Source organism: Neoarius graeffei, chromosome 5, assembly GCF_027579695.1.
Source record: "Neoarius graeffei isolate fNeoGra1 chromosome 5, fNeoGra1.pri, whole genome shotgun sequence".
NCBI lineage: Eukaryota > Metazoa > Chordata > Actinopteri > Siluriformes > Ariidae > Neoarius > Neoarius graeffei.
In genome coordinates this window covers 83,261,891-83,279,528 of record NC_083573.1, presented here as the reverse complement: position 1 = coordinate 83,279,528, position 17,638 = coordinate 83,261,891, and the positions used below count along the sequence as shown (strand labels likewise).

At 41.0% G+C, this 17,638-nt stretch overlaps 1 protein-coding gene across 1 annotated transcript in view; it reads left to right on the top strand.

The window, feature by feature from the left end:
* Nucleotides 1-15,756, top strand: part of si:dkey-192l18.9 (F-box/LRR-repeat protein 7) — a 72,499-nt gene extending 56,743 nt beyond the window's left edge. The window contains exons 4-5 of the mRNA XM_060920715.1: nucleotides 9,221-9,838; nucleotides 12,682-15,756. Of these exons, the coding sequence (XP_060776698.1) occupies nucleotides 9,221-9,838; nucleotides 12,682-13,418 (1,355 nt within the window). The 3' untranslated portion in view covers nucleotides 13,419-15,756. The remainder of the gene's footprint in view (nucleotides 1-9,220; nucleotides 9,839-12,681) is intronic.
* The last annotated feature ends 1,882 nt before the right edge of the window (nucleotides 15,757-17,638 follow it).

The window sequence follows — 17,638 nt, the reverse complement described above, 5'->3', positions numbered from 1 at the left end:
ACATTAAATTACTGATATTTAGCAGACACTTTTATCCAGAGCAGCCTGGGGTTAGGTGCCTAGCTCAAGGGCACTTCAGCCATTCCTGCTGGTCTAGGGAATTGAACTGGCAACCTTTTGATCCTAAAACTGCTTCTCGAACCATTAGGCCATGGCTTCCCCATGGCTTGGTTTAAACTTGTTCTTTCATCAACATATCGGTCTATTTTGGCTTTGTTTAACAGTTTCCTACGTTACCCACACTGCTACTTGAATACTTGTATACTGATGCCAATGGGAATTTGCCCTTACTTAATCTCTACCTAAAGAGAGTGATACAGTGGTGCTTTAATCCTTTAATCTGTCCACCTTTCTCACCTCCTCATGTGTGTATATATTTGGATAAACTTCTAAAGCTTCAACTTTCATGCTAGCACTACTGTCAAAGCCTTCACGCTCATCATCCAATAGATCACTAACTAGCTGAGCCAAGTTTCTGTTGTAACTCAGCACAACTCTGTTGGAACTGCTGGAACTTTAAACCTGATGTTTATTGTCTCAACTATTTCTATTGCTGGGTTTCACATGACATCATATCCACCTCATTAGTTATTCAAAACTTTAGCTGGTGGTCTACCAAAGCTCAATTGACAAAGCGTTTGTACGGAGAAGGTGCATTGCTTGCATGAAAAATGCCTTACGCTTGCGTTGTTTTAGGTTGTTCAAATTGATCAAACCATGAAACTGAAAAGTTTCTTCAGGGTTCCCCGTGAACTAATAAAAAAGGTGAACAGGATTTCACAGAAAGACGTTGAGAAAGGTGGCTTTTGAACCTCTCCATGAACTCGAAGGGAGCCGAGTCGAAGCATGCTCGAGTTTGCAGTGATCACTTGGTGAAAGGTTTGTAGATCCTTCTCAGCTATATCCTTAGTGTTTTACAAGTACTTTACTTGCTATGTGTTGTTATTTTACGGTACTTTTTTTAGTCATGAAGTGCTAAAGTCCCCAGCTGTTTCTTTGTTTACTCCTCACAAAGTCCATATGCATGAAGGTCACGACAAAATTCTTCCCCAGCCATACAGTTACAATGCGCCGTGATCACTTCTCCGTCTTGTTTAACTAAGATCCAGGTTTTTAAAGGGGTTTCTGATTATCTTTGTGAATGATTTACCTGAGAGATAAGAGCCAACACAAGTGAGAATCAAGCCAACTGTTGTTTGTTTACACTTGCAGCGCTTCGTTGTAAAGACGTGAACGAAAAGCTTAAAAAAAATCCTTACACGGGCAAAAACAATACAGGATTCATTCGGCAGTGACTTGATAGCGAGGTCCTTTACCCAGCCACATACAAAAAAGTTGCAAGCCTCCGTACTCTTCCACGCTTTCATCGGTTTTGCGGTGTAGAAGGACGTCTGCAACACCAGATAGTTCGAGATGTCGGGGAACTCGACTGAAGGGTAGTTTTTGAGATCGTATGACAAATCCTTCTTTCTCAGACTGTAGGGGTAGATTCCATTGCACATAGCAATCTTCTGAATATATCTAAAGCGAGCAGTGGTTTCTAGATTACGAGCGTACTCTGAGTTATCGCTAGTTGTTTGCACTATGGCAGCCATTTAGATCACCAGCTATTTCACTTCTGGTAAAACTGCTAAGAAAAGTCATGTGACTGAAACCCAGCAATACTGGATTTCTCCTTAATGGATTGAATGTCGCTGGAAATTGGTGAGTGGGGGGTAGAGCCTCTTTCTTTTGTTTTTAGGAGTTAACAACAAAACTTGACCATTTTCCTTTCTGCACTATTAACCGCCATTGAACTGCACTGGAAATAATGTTGTTTTATGATGTCAGAGTAACACACAAGCACTATCTTCTCATGGGAGTAATAAAAATACACCAACCAATAAATTAACACCACCATCACCAGGTACATCACAGGTATTTCAATATAAATATATTTAATGTTTTATGGTGAAGTTTTCCTTGAAATGGAGCATTTGCATCTTTCATTTCATCTCATTATCTCTAGCAGCTTTATCCCGTTCTACAGGGTCGCAGGCAAGCTGGAGCCTATCCCAGCTGACGACGGGCGAAAGGCGGGGTACACCCTGGACAAGTCGCCAGGTCATCACAGGGCTGACACATAGACACAGACAACCATTCACACCTACGGTCAATTTAGAGTCACCAGTTAACCTAACCTGCATGTCTTTGGGGGAAACCAGAGCACCCGGAGGAAACCCATGCAGGCAACATGCAAACTCCGCACAGAAAGGCCATCGCTGGCCACGGGGCTCGAACCCAGACCTTCTTGCTGTGAGGCGACAGCACTAACCACTACACCACCGTGCCACCCCATTTGCATCATCATCTTTTTTTTTTATTTTTTTTATTTTTATTAAATTCATTCACTTAACAAACTATGTCAAAAATCCTATATGACACCACAATGCCAGCTTCTATTATCCTGGTTTATAATTCAGTTGGGCTATACTGTGTGTCGTATATGGACATGTGTTTAGAGTAAATGTTATTTGTCCGAGCAGAATAAACTGGTCATGACTGTACGTGCCTTTAAACACTGGATATGAGTCAAAGTCTGTTTCAGTATTTATACTGAAAATAAGTCCGAAGATAAACACAAGGATTATTGGACACAATGACCATCTTGAAGTCTTTTATGCAGGAATGACGAGCATGAAACCCATGACAGATGTGGTCACTTCACCAAGTAGCTTTTTAAATTCAACTCCAGGGAGAGTGGTACAGAAATTTAACCGTTAGCTTGGAAAGGACTTGTTTCACAAAGGTAGAAATGAACTTGCCTGTCCAAGGGGTCATTTCCAGCTGTGTATAATGTGTTGAATGTGCTACATGCTATAAATCCACTGGGAACAGCTGCATAGTAAGACCACCCAGGACTAAGGTCTCGGTTGTAGAGGAGCTGGGGCACTGAGCAGGGGTTGACCTAATCTCCTCTCTCTCTCTCATTTCAATCACCTGCCTTTTCTGCAGCTTTCTCTTTCATACTGGAGCTGATTGTGTCCTGGGGCAAATTCATGTGCATGTGTGGTTTAGTGCCAATGGTGGGAGAATATTAATTGAAATTCCTCTTTATTACACTAGCTCTTGATTGCTACTTTGACCTTGAACTGTCACACAGTGGAAATCAAGTGATAAAGTAGGACATTTTTCAATTCATGAATTGTATAAGAATTATAATTATTTAATCCAGAAAAATTCAGGTCTATGTTGAAAAGTATCTCAGTACATACAGTATATATTGCCAAGCATGTTTATGGCACAGCTAATTTGCACTTATTGACACATAACTCCATAAAGGACAAAACTCAGAGCTGAAATCTTCCAGTAATGTAGCTCAGCCACTGCAGTGCATCAGCTACCACAGACACACGCTAGTTGCCTCTGCCAATTTTATTAGAGGAGGTTATATTGTCGCCTCTGTTTGTTGGTTTGTTTGACTGTTCCAAACGTAACTCATAAAGTAGGGAACAGATTTTGATGACATTTTGAGGTAAAGTGAGCCATGGGCCAAGGAACAATTGATTGGGGGAAGCCACGGCCTATTGGCTAGAGAAGCAGTTTTCAGACCAAAAGGTTGTCAGTTTGGTTCCCTGGACCAGCAGGAATGGCTGAAGTGCCCTTGAGCAAAGCTCCTAACCCCCTACTGCTCCCCAGGCTGCTCTAGGTATGTTGTTTGTCACTCTGGATAGGAGCGTCTGCTAAATGCCCGTAATGTAATGATTAGATTTTCATACATGTCAACCTTTGGTCAATCAAACCTGTATAACCAACCTCCAAAATCCGTATTTCCCTTATAAAATCCTTATAAGATGCAAATTAAAATAATTTACCTAAAATTTGAATGATAATTAACAATGATTTGACAATGTTTGACAAAAACACAAAGTGTCACTCTAATGTTCTGAATTGTACTCCATGACAGCTTTTTTTAGCAGTTTGCACCAATACCTCACGAGGCTGCATGTCACAGCAAGTGTCTGTGTTGATCTTGCCGGAGTGCCCATTCAGAATCTTTTCAGTCGCTAGTGAAAGTCGCTCAGGTGGAAATACGCGTTTCAAACAAAATGTTACTTCATGGTTGGTGGGATTCTCGCAATGCGGTGTGCGCATGATCAAAAGTGGAACGAAGTCTCGCTACCACAAGATAACGCGCGATTTCATAAGACTCTTTTCTGGCTGTTTGTGCTTTCTGTGGTGTACAGTACGTTTGTAAATGTTATGCGCTCTTTTATCATCGTGGGAACTGATTATAGCTCTAAATAAATATTGAAGTTTTTTTTAAAGAATCCGTATAACTTTATTTGTACGCCCGTATACTACATTTATTGAATCAAATCCGTATAAAATATGGACATTCCGTATAGGTTGACATGTATGGATTTTGATGCAAATCCGGATGTGTGTGTGGAGCCAGGATTTTTTTTTTTTTGTCTGTTCCCAATGTAACACAAAAAGTAGAGAACCGATTTTGATGAAATTTTGAGGTAAAGTGAGCCATGGGCCAAGGAACAATTGATTGGGGGAAGCCATGGCCTATTGTCTAGAGAAGCAGTTTTTCAGCCCAAAAGGTTGCTGGTTTGATTCCCTGGACCAGCAGAAATGGTTGAAGTGCCCTTGAGCAAAGCTCCTAACCCCAGGCTGCTCTGGGTATGTTGTATGTCACTGTGGATAAGAGTGTCTGCTAAATGTCTGTAATGTAATGATTAGATTTTGATGCAAATACGGGTGTGTGTGGATCCAGGAATTTTTTTTTTTGGAGCTGTTCTCAACATAACACAAAAAGTAGAGAACAGATTTTGATGAAATTTTGAGGAAAGGTGAGCCATGGGCCAAGGAAAACATTATTAGATTTTGATGCAAATCTGAATATATGACTTGGCTCAATAAAGTATGTACTTTACCGAGTGCCCCTTTAGTTTTAATAATGTGGCATTTCATTTGTCGCAATTTAATGGCTAGTTTTATTTGTCTTAATTTATGGATCACCACATAAATAAACCAAATAAAAAAGTTAAGACACCAAATAAAAAAGTTAAGGACCATCCAACAGCGGCATCTAAGATCCATTCTGAAGATAAGATGGGATGATTATATAACGAATGATGAAGTCCTATTCCGCACCATGGCTGAAGACATCGAGAACATACTTATCAGAAATAGACTGCGCTGGGTGGGGCACGTTGCACGTCTGCCGGATGATAGACCAACTAAAGTGCTACTCTATGGGGAATTAGCAGAAGGCTCGAGAAAGATTGGACGGTCTATCCTTCGATACGAAGACACTATCAAGGATATTTTGAAACGTGGCAACATGCTTCACACATGGAACTTGGCTGTTCATGAAAGACTGGAATGGCGGAAGTGCATACATGACATAAGCAATAAGATTGATATGGAAAGGAAAGATGTAAATAAAAAGAAAAGGGTCAAGCATCAAGAGAAAAGAACTGCGCAACAAAAGAACATGAATAATCAACCAAACTAACTATTTACCAATTATTTATTCGCCCTCTTCACTCCAGTTGAACATTTACCTTGCTTTCACTATGTTACTTTTTGATAATTGTATTTTTACCCGTTTCGGGTTATAGGCGTATGGAAAATTTATGGATCCATCTTCTGGATTGTTGGATTGCTTTCTTTCAAGCTATTAACATGAACTGACTAGGTTTATAACTTTTTTTTTTCATAAAATGGTGTGTAACTGAAATAAATAAGCTGTTTTAAACTTGACCGTGTGTAATCCTTATATAAGATTCCAGTAACTCATGACAAATATATATGACCTGAAGCTGATCAATCAAGGTTCACATTAGTGAGTCTACTTATACATAAGTTTACACTGAGAACTCAGGAGCTCTTGTAGGATACCTATGTTTTTCCAATCTGACTGGATTATCATGAATACCATAATTCTTGTTTAAATGTCCTTGCAAACTATTTATTAATAAATTCATTCATATATAAGTTGATTAATGAGGCCCAGTGTGTGTCCGAGACATATGGCTGAATAAAATCTGGTGTCTCTAGCCAAAATCATCTCGACATTTTTCATTAGTCTTAAAGGAATAAAGTAAAGTGAGCTAAGGTTAGATAAATATTTCCACTGGAGTGCACCATATTGTCATTGTACTAAAACCAGTTTATGATGAAGTCTGTCAGAGGACCAGTTAAAAGCATTTTTTTTTTAAACGTGATTTTTATTTTTTTATTTTTTTTATTTTTTTAATATCTTTTGACAACTTGGTGGTACTTGATTTATATAAACTACAATGGCCATAGGACACAGACATGTCTAGACTAAAATGATTTCAGTGAAAGTGTATTTTAGTCCAAGAGAAATAATTTTACCAAAAAAAAATAAAAGTTTTGGCATCAGGGGTTTAAAACTATACAGACATGCAATAATGGATTACATACAGCTAATTTGTTTTCATTTGTCTCTTAGTACTCTCTAGATAGTCCTGAGTAAATCCCTGGTTTGTCTCTGTGTGTCTGAGAGATGCTTGGTTAGTTTTCAGAAAGCTGTCTGCTGTCCCACTGAAGACATTTTGCCCCCTGGAGAGCGAATCTGTGTATGTCATCATGACCTGGCCACCAACCAGCATGGTCTTGGGTCACGTCTGGAATACAAATCTACATGACATACTACATGCACACACGCATACATATACACCATAGTCACAAAGATTTACAGTGAAAGAAGGATTTTTGTCTCATTTATGTTTCAAAACGTTAAGGAGAGGATCCGTCTGTCCGTTGTGATGCGTAAATCTACAAGACGGCCACTCAGACTGCTGCCATCTTAAAACGATGTAGTGTATAAGTGTTCCCTTGCACCTATGCACTGCGAGAAATAAAGACTGGAATATTCATTACATGCAAAGTCGTTTATGAGACAGCTCATTACAAAATTTTAACATGAAAATCTGACACTAGTTTATCTTCTGAGAAAAGGATCATGAGGTAGGTCTACAGCTGCGTGAATGAATGTTTTCCTCATGCGGTCTTGTGACCAGAATATGGCAGAGTAGTGGGGAATTTGATGGGCTGTTGGGCTTGGTGTTATGGATGCCTCACTAATTCCTCCAGACTGATCCTGATTCCTTACCAAAAGACCTTGAGAAGCCCAGGTGCAATAATAAAGATATTTCCTGTACATAAAGGCATATCACATTTAAACCCTCATTTCCTCACCAGGATCATCTCCCAAAACTCTGCAAATGGAGCAGTTTATTGTGGGTTTGTGGAGACAGGGACTATGCATGTACAAATCAGGCTTTAAGAATGGTATTTGCCTTTATGGTAGTTTTTGTGTATGGAGAAACCGAGTAGATGGGAAAGCAGGAACAGATTATATGAATTTTCCAATTTAACATGTCTCCTTATCAGACAAAGAGCTTAACATTCAAATCTTACACAGATAGATCTTTACCTTAACTTTTGATTAAAGATTCTTATCCGAAACCAAAGAAAGATTGTTTAATTCCCAGATATTATAGTTCATAATTGTTCTGTGTAAGGCATTGTTCATGGAATTTCTGCTAGCACTCGAGAAGAGCGTGCTGGATTTGAGAGCCAGTTGTGATGCGAGAATCAGATAAAGAGTGAAGTTAATGCAGACTGAGAGACCTCATCTCATGCCATTGGTGTTGATGGGATCCAGCCAAGTGATCACTGCGTACTGCACATGTTTGCTCTTTATCTCTGCAATCAGTCACATCTGCTGACAGTACGACTTTCCGTGTTTATAAGGACCAATCATGAAACACCACACACACCATCTAATGTCTTCCCTTTGAACACTCTGATGAAACATTTAAGATAAAAGTGACACTTGATCAACACAAAATTGTGCCAAGATGATGGCTGTGGAAATGTCCTCCAGATCTGGGCTGAAAGCTTTAGTGAAAAAGTTGAGTGTTCGTTTGAGTATTTGATGACATCTGGTAAACCAGGCTGAAATGATTACACAAGTTAATCAGACTGTGTTTCACAGTAAAAGCTCTGGGTTACATTATATTTGAATACATTAGCATGTGCTGATCAAAGTTTAAGCACTAATAATTTACAGTTATTCCACAAAATCAAGTTGTACACGGGCCAACAAGGCGCGTAGCACCGAGCTGGCTATAAGCTGTGTACAATGAAATTGAGTGGAATAACTGTTTAATTTGGGCGGCACGGTGGTGTAGTGGTTAGCGCTGTCGCCTCACAGCAAGAAGGTCCGGGTTCGAGCCCCGTGGCCGGTGAGGGCCTTTCTGTGCGGAGTTTGCATGTTCTCCCCGTGTCCGCGTGGGTTTCCTCCGGGTGCTCCGGTTTCCCCCACAGTCCAAAGACATGCAGGTTAGGTTAACTGGTGACTCTAAATTGACCGTGAGTGTGAATGGTTGTCTGTGTCTATGTGTCAGCCCTGTGATGACCTAGCGACTTGTCCAGGGTGTACCCCGCCTTTCACCCGTAGTCAGCTGGGATAGGCTCCAGCTTGCCTGCAACCCTGTAGAAGGATAAAGCAGCTAGAGATGATGAGATGAACTGTTTAATTCTATCTACGGTCACTGGATTTTGAGAAACAGAGCATTTTTATTTTTTGCAAATTCGATTAATAAAAACTTTCTACAAAATGTCTGATAAAATAATTTCTGCTTAGAATGTAAACAAGCCGGCAAAATGGCAGTAGCAATTTGTGAAAATGCTATAATAATTCTTGGAAAATAAAAAAGGTATGTTCTTACCATCAAATACTTTCATTCCATATTTTGTTGCTTTTTTTTGTATTTCTGGGGGTTTTGTTTTCAAGTAGAATTTTTCTTTCGTTCTTGGTTGGTTCAGCAAGGGGCTCTGCCATTTTCTTCTTCTTCTTTTTTTTTTTTGGCAGTTGGCAAACCAACTTAAAGCTGCATTACTGCCACCAACTGGGCTGGAGTGTGAAACAGGAGATATTGTGGGGGCGAAAACAAACAAACAAACAAACAAAAAAAACCCTATATTCTTTAGCCATTTCTGTTTCTTTTTAAATACCTGATGACAAAGTGATATATCTGACTTGATGCGGGCTGTCATTTTGTTTTTCTCTACACATGGTATATGAGCTGATAGCCTAGTAATAGAGTAGCTAATCAGAGCGTGATTGCTCATATCCAGTCAATGTGGATAGAATAATAAGTGTTGTGATTTTTTCTCTCTCTCTCTCCAGATTCAGACCTGAGCATGAGGACACATAGCACCCCGAGTCCTGCTCTCATCCTGAACTTGAGTCCTTCTCATCTTTCTCCTCAAACTCTCCCCAATGGGTCTCCATCCTCATCCCCATCTCCATCTCCATCCCCCACCATTCCTAGAGAAACTGTCGCTATCGTCCATGCTCCTCCAGGAAGCTGCAAAAAGGCCTCCAAATCTCACTCCACTGCACTCATTGAATTTCTTCCAGACCCTGTCATTTTGCAGATCTTCGCTCACCTGTCTACTCCGCAGCTGTGTCGCTGTGCACGAGTGTGCCGCCACTGGTACGGCCTGGCCTGGGACCCACGTCTCTGGAGAACTATCCGACTAAGCGGAGAGTTACTCCATGCCGACAGAGCCCTGAAGGTTCTCACTCAGCGTCTGTGCCAGGACACCCCCAATATCTGTCTCACCCTGGAGATGGTGGTAGCCAGCGGATGCCCGAGGCTGTCTGATCGCGGCCTGCGTGTGCTGGCTCAGTGCTGTCCTGAGTTACGGCACCTCGAGATGGCAGGCTGTTATAACATTTCTAATGAGGCGGTATTTGACATTGTGTCCCGCTGTCCTAATCTTGAGCACCTAGATGTCTCGGGTAAGCAAAGCAGCATAGATCTCATTACTGCACCATACCACACTACTTCACAATTCCATGTTCCTCTGTTTGAACCTGAGGAATCTTGGGTTACTGTCTATGCAGAGTTTTGCTATGTTCTTCCCATGTCTGTGTGGGATTCTTCCAGGTTCTCTGGTTTCCTAGTGCCTCCAGAAAATGTGCCAGTTGGTCAATTGGCTAAACTGAATTGCCCCAAGATGTGAATGCGTGTCTGATTACAGTGGTGCTTGAAAGTTTGTGAACCCTTTAGAATTTTCTATATTTCTGTATAAATATGACCTAAAACATCAACAGATTTTCACACAGGTCCTAAAAGTAGATAAAGAGAACCCAGTTAAACAAATGAGAAAAAAATATTATACTTGGTCATTTATTTATTGAAAAAAATGATCCAATATTACATATCTGTGAGTGGCAAAAGTATGTGAACCTTTGCTTTCAGTATCTGGTGTGACCCCCTTGTGCAGCAATAACTGCAACTAAATGTTTCTGGTAACTGCTGATCAGTCCTGCACACCGGCTTGGAGGAATTTTAGCCCATTTCTCCATACAGTACAGCTTCAACTCTGGGATATTGATGGGTTTCTTCACATGAACTGCTCGCTTCAGGTCCTTCTACAACATTTTGATTGGATTAATGTCAGGACTTTGACTTGGCCATTCTAAAACATTAACTTTATTCTTCTTTAACCATTCTTTGGTAGAACGACTTGTGTGTTTAGGGTCGTTGTCTTGCTGCATGACCCACCTTCTCTTGAGATTCAGTTCATGGACAGATGTCCTGACATTTTCCTTTAGAATTCACTGGTATAATTCAGAATTCATTGTTCCATCAATGATAGCAGACTGTCCTGGCCCAGATGCAGCAAAACAGGTCCAAACCATGATACTACCACCACCATGTTTCACAGATGGGATAAGGGTCTTATGCTGAAATGCAGTGTTTTCCTTTCTCCAAACATAACACTTCTCATTTAAATCAAAACATTCTATTTTGGTCTCATCTGTCCACAAAACATTTTTCCAATAGCCTTCTGGCTTGTCCACGTGATCTTTAGCAAACTGCAGATGAGCAGCAATGTTCTTTTTGGAGAGCAGTGGCTTTCTCCTTGCAACCCTGCCATGCACACCATTTGTTGGTCAGTGTTCTCCTGATGGTGGACTCATGAACATTAGCCAATGTGAGAGAGGCCTTCAGTTGCTTAGAAGTTACCCTGGGGTCCTTTGTGACCTCGCTGACTATTACACGCCTTGCTCTTGGAGTGATCTTTGTTGGTCAACCACTCCTGGGGAGGGTAACAGTGGTCTTGAATTTCCTCCATTTGTACACAATCTGTCTGACTGTGGATTGGTGGAGTCCAAACACTTTAGAGATGGTTTTGTAACCTTTTCCAGCCTGATAAGCATCAACAACGCTTTTTCTGAGGTCCTCAGAAATCTCCTTTGTTCGTGCTATGATACACTTCCGCAAACATGTGTTGTGAAGATCAGACTTTGAGAGATCCCTGTTCTTTAAATAAAACAGGGTGCCCGCTCACACCTGATTGTCATCCCATTGATTGAAAACACCTGACTCTAATTTCACCTTCAAATTAACTGCTAATCCTCGAGGTTCACATACTTTTGCCACTCACAAATATGTAATATTTTCCTGAATAAATAAATGATCAAGTATAATATTTTTGTCTCATTTTTTTAACTGGGTTCTCTTTATCTACTTTTAGGACTTGTGTGAAAATCTGATGATGTTTTAGGTACCTATATTTATGCAGAAATATAGAAAATTCTAAAGGGTTCACAAACTTTCAAGCACCACTGCATGTGTTCATGTTGCCCTGGGATGGACTAATATCCTGCCCAGGGTGTATTCCCACCTTGTGCACAATGCTCCTGGGATAGACTCCGGATCCACCATGGCCATTCATTTTACTGAAGATGAATGAATGAATGAAATAAAATGCTAAGGGGTTTTAGAGGGAACTACATGTATTTCATGTTGTGTAATAGTTAGACATGTGGTGTGGATGATCACCAACATGGCTTAGTCGACACGCTGAACTTATCAACATATAATCTATATTTCATGGTGCCGAATCACTGCCATCATCCATCAAGCTGTATGCTGTTGGATTTGCTGGGAGAGTAATTCATAGCAGTGGTGCTTTGCTCAGAAAGCTGGGAAAAGCATTAAAGAATTTGGGAATTACTGCCAGTCTTACGGTTTCCCCTGGGAGAAGGAGAGGGCTGCTGAGTTCTGAGAGTCTCAACCTCAAGGAGAAGGGCCAGTCTGCTGCTTTCATTAATGCAATGACACACTCAAAAAAATCCTCGGTAGGCAAAGCTAAGCTACTGGTGCACCATTCAGAAAAGGAAGTAAACCCTTTGTCATAAGAATAGGTTTTGCTAGTTATGGTCGTGCATGTTGAGAGCGAGAAAAGAAAGCTGCCATATCAATTTAAACTGAAGGAAAACAGACACTGAAATGTTTCCTTTGATATTAAATGTCGCCCTGCATTTTCCTACCTTTTTGTATGTTTTCTCTAGGTTTTTTTCTCTACTCCCAGAAGTATATTACGATCTGCCATCAGGATGATTTCTGTGTAATGGGTTTATGGATTTATTTTTCTCTATATAGTTACTTGTTGGTAGTAATTGAGGTAAGATATTGTATGGGGGATTTATATATTTTATTTTATTTTATTTTAAAATAAACAGTACAATTGGACTGCAAATGTGTTGGTAACCATGGTCTGTGCAGTGAAAGTGAACAGAGCAGCAGAATTAAGATGAAGCACTGACAGTGTATTTCTGTAATCCCTCAGGCTGCCCTAAAGTGACATGTATAAGTCTGACCAAAGAGACTTCACTGCCTCTCTCTCCACTCCACGGACAACAGATTGGCCTGCGCTATCTGGACATGACAGACTGCACATCTCTGGAGGATGAAGGCCTGCGTGCCATTGCTCTTCACTGCCCGCTCCTCACCCATCTCTACCTGCGCCGCTGCACCCGGTTGACAGATGAAGCCTTACGCCAGCTGACTCTTCACTGTCCTGCTCTGCGCCAGCTCAGTCTGAGTGATTGCCATTTACTGAGCGACTTTGGCTTGCGTGAGGTGGCCCGCATGGAGGGTCAACTCCGCCATCTGAGCGTGGCCCACTGCAGCCGCATCACTGACGTAGGCCTGCGCTATGTGGCACGCTACTGTCCACGTCTGCGCTACCTGAATGCTCGGGGCTGTGAAGGCGTCACAGATCAGGGCCTGAGCCATCTTGCTCGTGGCTGCCCCAAGCTGCGGGCGCTGGACGTGGGCCGATGCCCATTGGTATCAGACATGGGACTTGAGGTGTTAGCACGTTGTTGCGTTGGGCTCAGAAGGCTCAGTCTAAAAGGATGTGAGAGTCTAACTGGCAGAGGGTTGAAGGCATTAGCTACAGGATGTCCTGAACTGCAGATGCTTAATGTACAGGAGTGCGAGGTGCCCGCAGAGGCACTGCAGCTCATACGACGCCACCGCAGGCGCTGCGTGATTGAACACACCAACCCGGCTTTTTACTGAGCACACGGGCGTCTTCTGACAAGCGGTTTATTTACCGCAGCTTTATGATCAGTTGCTGTCGAGTGTGTGTGTGTGTGTGTGTGTGTGAGGCTTAAGATGACAAGGTGTGCAATATGTCTGTAAAAAAAAAATAGTTACCTTGCCACTACATGATGTCGATGTGTGTAAGAGTATTTATCAGATAAAAAGGTTACTGGTTTTCTATTCAAAGTCTATTATGTCTGTCTGCTTTTGAAAGATAATATGTCTCCAAAAGCTTTAACTAAAATTATAAATCTGGAACGTGCTTTTCTGTGGCATTACCACTGTCCAAAGGTACTTTGCTTTATTTTAATCTGTGTGTTTTAATGGTTTTTGAAACTATCTTTATAGTTCTCTTATGATGTTTGTATGATACTGTTTCATGGGAATATTTGCACTTTAAAATTCATATATGATGATAGCTAGCATTGCAAAGATCTTTTTTTATTGTGTTTTGTTGAACAGCCCATACACTTTTCTGATATTTTATTTTATTTTTTTGTATTTTTGTTTTTCCACTTGCAATATGGAAGTAAAAAAAAATGGAACTGACTTCTACATGACCCTTTTCGAACCTCTTTTGTCCCTGAATATCAAATGGTCTGTATTGCATGTGCCTTTAAGAGTGACGTATGTAAGCAGCCCCTGTTCTGATTGGCTGACCTCTTCCTGCCCCCTACCTGTGACATGTAAAGTGGTATGAAAATCTCCAAAAAAAATTCAAAATGTCATCCGCTCAACAGGGCGGCACGGTGGTGTAATGGTTAGCATTGTCGCCTCACAGGAAGAAGGTTTTGGGTTCGAGCCCAGTGACCGATGGGGGGTCTTTCTGTGTGGAGTTTGCATGTTCTCCCCGTGTCTGTGTGGGTTTCTTCCGGGTGCTCCAGTTTCCTCCACAGTCCAAAGACATGCAGGTTAGGCTAATTGGTGGCTCTAAATTGACCGTAGGTGTGAATGTGAGTGTGAATGGTTGTTTGTGTCTATGTGTAAGTCCTGCGATGACCTGGCAGCTTGTCCAGGGTGTACCCCGCCTCTCACCTGTAGTCAGCTGGGATAGGCTTCAGCTTGTCCACGACCCTGCACAGGATAAGTGGTTACGGATAATGGATGGATCGATGGATAGTTATAGTCTGTGCAAATTAAATTAAAATTAAATACGAGTAGCCCAAATTAAACTGCCTCCTTTTTAGAATAGTTATGAACTCACTCCAGCCTGCAAAAACACCCACGTCAGGAAATTCTGAAAATAACCGATGCAATACATTACAATGAAATGAAGTACTGAGGTGTGTTTTGCTGTAAGGTGAACTGTAATTGGAAATGTCTTCTTCATCCATAAGTAGTAACGTTCAAGCAAAAATTGCACATTCTTGATCAAAAAGCAGTCCAGATTAAAATAGTTAAGTGCTTACCAGATTCTTCAGATCAAAATGCCACTCCTTTGCCAGTTCCAGATCCTTTGGAAAGCTGGGTAAAGATATATTCAGCAACATTTAGCTGCGTTCACCAATGTCTTCTGTATGCACCAGTTCATCTGTTTAACACTACCATTCAAAAGTTTGGGGTCACCCAGACAATTTTGTGTTTTCCATGAAAAGTCACACTTTTATTTACCACCATAAGTTGTAAAATGAATAGAAAATATAGTCAAGACATTTTTCTGGCCATTTTGAGCATTTAATTGACCCCACAAATGTGATGCTCCAGAAACTCAATCTGCTCAAAGGAAGGTCAGTTTTATAGCTTCTCTAAAGAGCTCAACTGTTTTCAGCTGTGCAAACATGATTGTACAAGGGTTTTCTAATCATCCATTAGCCTTCTGAGGCAATGAGCAAACACATTGTACCATTAGAACACTGGAGTGAGAGTTGCTGGAAATGGGCCTCTATACACCTATGGAGATATTGCACCAAAAACCACACATTTGCAGCTAGAATAGTCATTTACCACATTAGCAATGTATAGAGTGGATTTCTGATTAGTTTAAAGTGATCTTCATTGAAAAGAACAGTGCTTTTCTTTCAAAAATAAGGACATTTCAAAGTGACCCCAAACTTTTGAACGGTAGTGTATATGTAAATGTGTTCATGTTCATGGTTGTGATGTCACATGCTGAAACAGGCTGCATTTGAGTTTCTATATATAAATATCAATGTTTACATGGTACAGCAAATTGATTGATTAAACAAAAAACATGTAACTCCAATTTTCTACTCAGTGTTCTTTAAATGCCCCAATAATTATAGCAATAGAAGGGCTAATAGAGGTGTTGGTTGAAGGAAATGCTGAATGATACAACAAAGTATTGCTGCTACAAATAAAGGGTTACTTATTTAACATGCTTTAAATGTTGGACTTTTATTACAAATGTGCATATTGTCGTCGTCATCTTCTTCTTTCAGCCGTTCTCGGATAATGTCCCTCCATCATCTCCTGTCCTCTGTATCTTCTTCTGTAGCACCAACCATCCTCATGTCCTCCTTCACCACATCCATAAATCTCATCTTTGGTCTTCCGCTTTTCCTTCTACCTGGCATCTCCATCATTCTTTTCCCAATATACTCTGGATCTCTCCTCTGTACATGTCCAAACCATCTCAATCTCACCTCTCTCACTTTGTCTCCAAGCCGTCCTCCACTTCCTGATCCTTTAATATTCTCGTTTCTAATCCTGTCCAACTTTGTCACTCCCAGTGAACATCTTCAACTCCGCTACCTCCAGTTCAGCCTCCTGTCTTTTTGTCAGTGCCTCTGTCTCCAAATCATACAACATCGCTGCTCTTACTACTGTCTTGTACAATTTCCATACCTTTCACTCTTGCTGGCAACCTTCTGTCACAAATCATCCTGACACTCCTCCTCCATCTATTGCAACCTGCTTGCACTTTCTTCTTCACTTCTCTTCCATACTCGCCATTACTTTGTACAATATGTGCATATTGTGATGATGATAATTACTGTTCATATAGAATTTGGTTAATAAATAATGCATTGGGTGGTGTAGTGGTTAGCACTCTTGCCTCACAGCAAGAAGGTTCTGAGTTTGAGCCCAGTCGCTGATGGGGGCCTTTCTGTGTGGAGTTTGCATGTTCTCCCTGTGTCTGCGTGGGTTTCTTCTGGGTGCTCCGGTTTCCACAGTCCAAAGACATGCAGGTTAGGCTAATTGGTGGCTCTAAATTGACCATAGGTGTGAATGGGAGTATGAATGGTTGTTTGTCTCTATGTGTCAGCCCTGTGATGATCTGCTGACTTGTCCAGGGTGTACGCTGCCTCTCGCCCATAGTCAGTTGGGATAGGCTCCAGCTTGCCCGCGACCCTGCACAGGATAAGCGGCTACAGATAATGGATAGATGATGCATTGGGTTCATGTTATACATGCATAGGGTTGCAGAATGTACAAATAGGTTCATATACAAGATTCACCTTGAACTGAGAGTATCTCCCTGGTCCAAAGATGCAATGACACTGCTGCCCCCTGATGGTCCCAACTCACAGGGCGATTAACGCCATTTGGAGGTGTTTATGAAATTATTTATTTCAAATTACTACAAATTGTCAATTTCTCATATGATTGAGTATGAATTTAATTTACCCCGATCCAAACCTCATTGTGTCAAAACATCACCACAGTCAACGTAATTCACATGACAGTAATGCAGTTTAGATGAGAAAATGTCCATTAGGTCATGTCCTACAGACAAGGAGTAGAGGAATTAAAAAGCACTGGTCACTGTTTCAAAGCTCGCCTACACTTGGATATACTGCACTGACAACAGTTTGTTGACGTATACCACAAAAAGTCTTCTATTTCAGTCACAATGTTTCTGACGAAACTGCAAGTTTTGTACAAGGAAACTCCAGTGCAAGGAGTTCATAACTCGACCCATTTCCTAAGCAAAACCAAAAATCATTAAGGACTGATGAGTTGTTTTGAAAAGACCACAGACATGCTATTCTATTCACTCCAGTGTTTCAGCCTCATAACAATATGGGCCTCATCCTGTGGGAATCACATTATAATACATTAATACTTCCTCTGTGTAGTTGTGTAATGGCTAAGAAATATAAATCCATTTTACAGGCCTGGATGTTAAACACTGTTCCACTATGATTTTCCTACCAACGCACATGACTAAATAAATTCCAAGTAGTTTTTATGAACATGAGAAAGCTTCAGATGTCCTTTATAGTCCCTTCCCA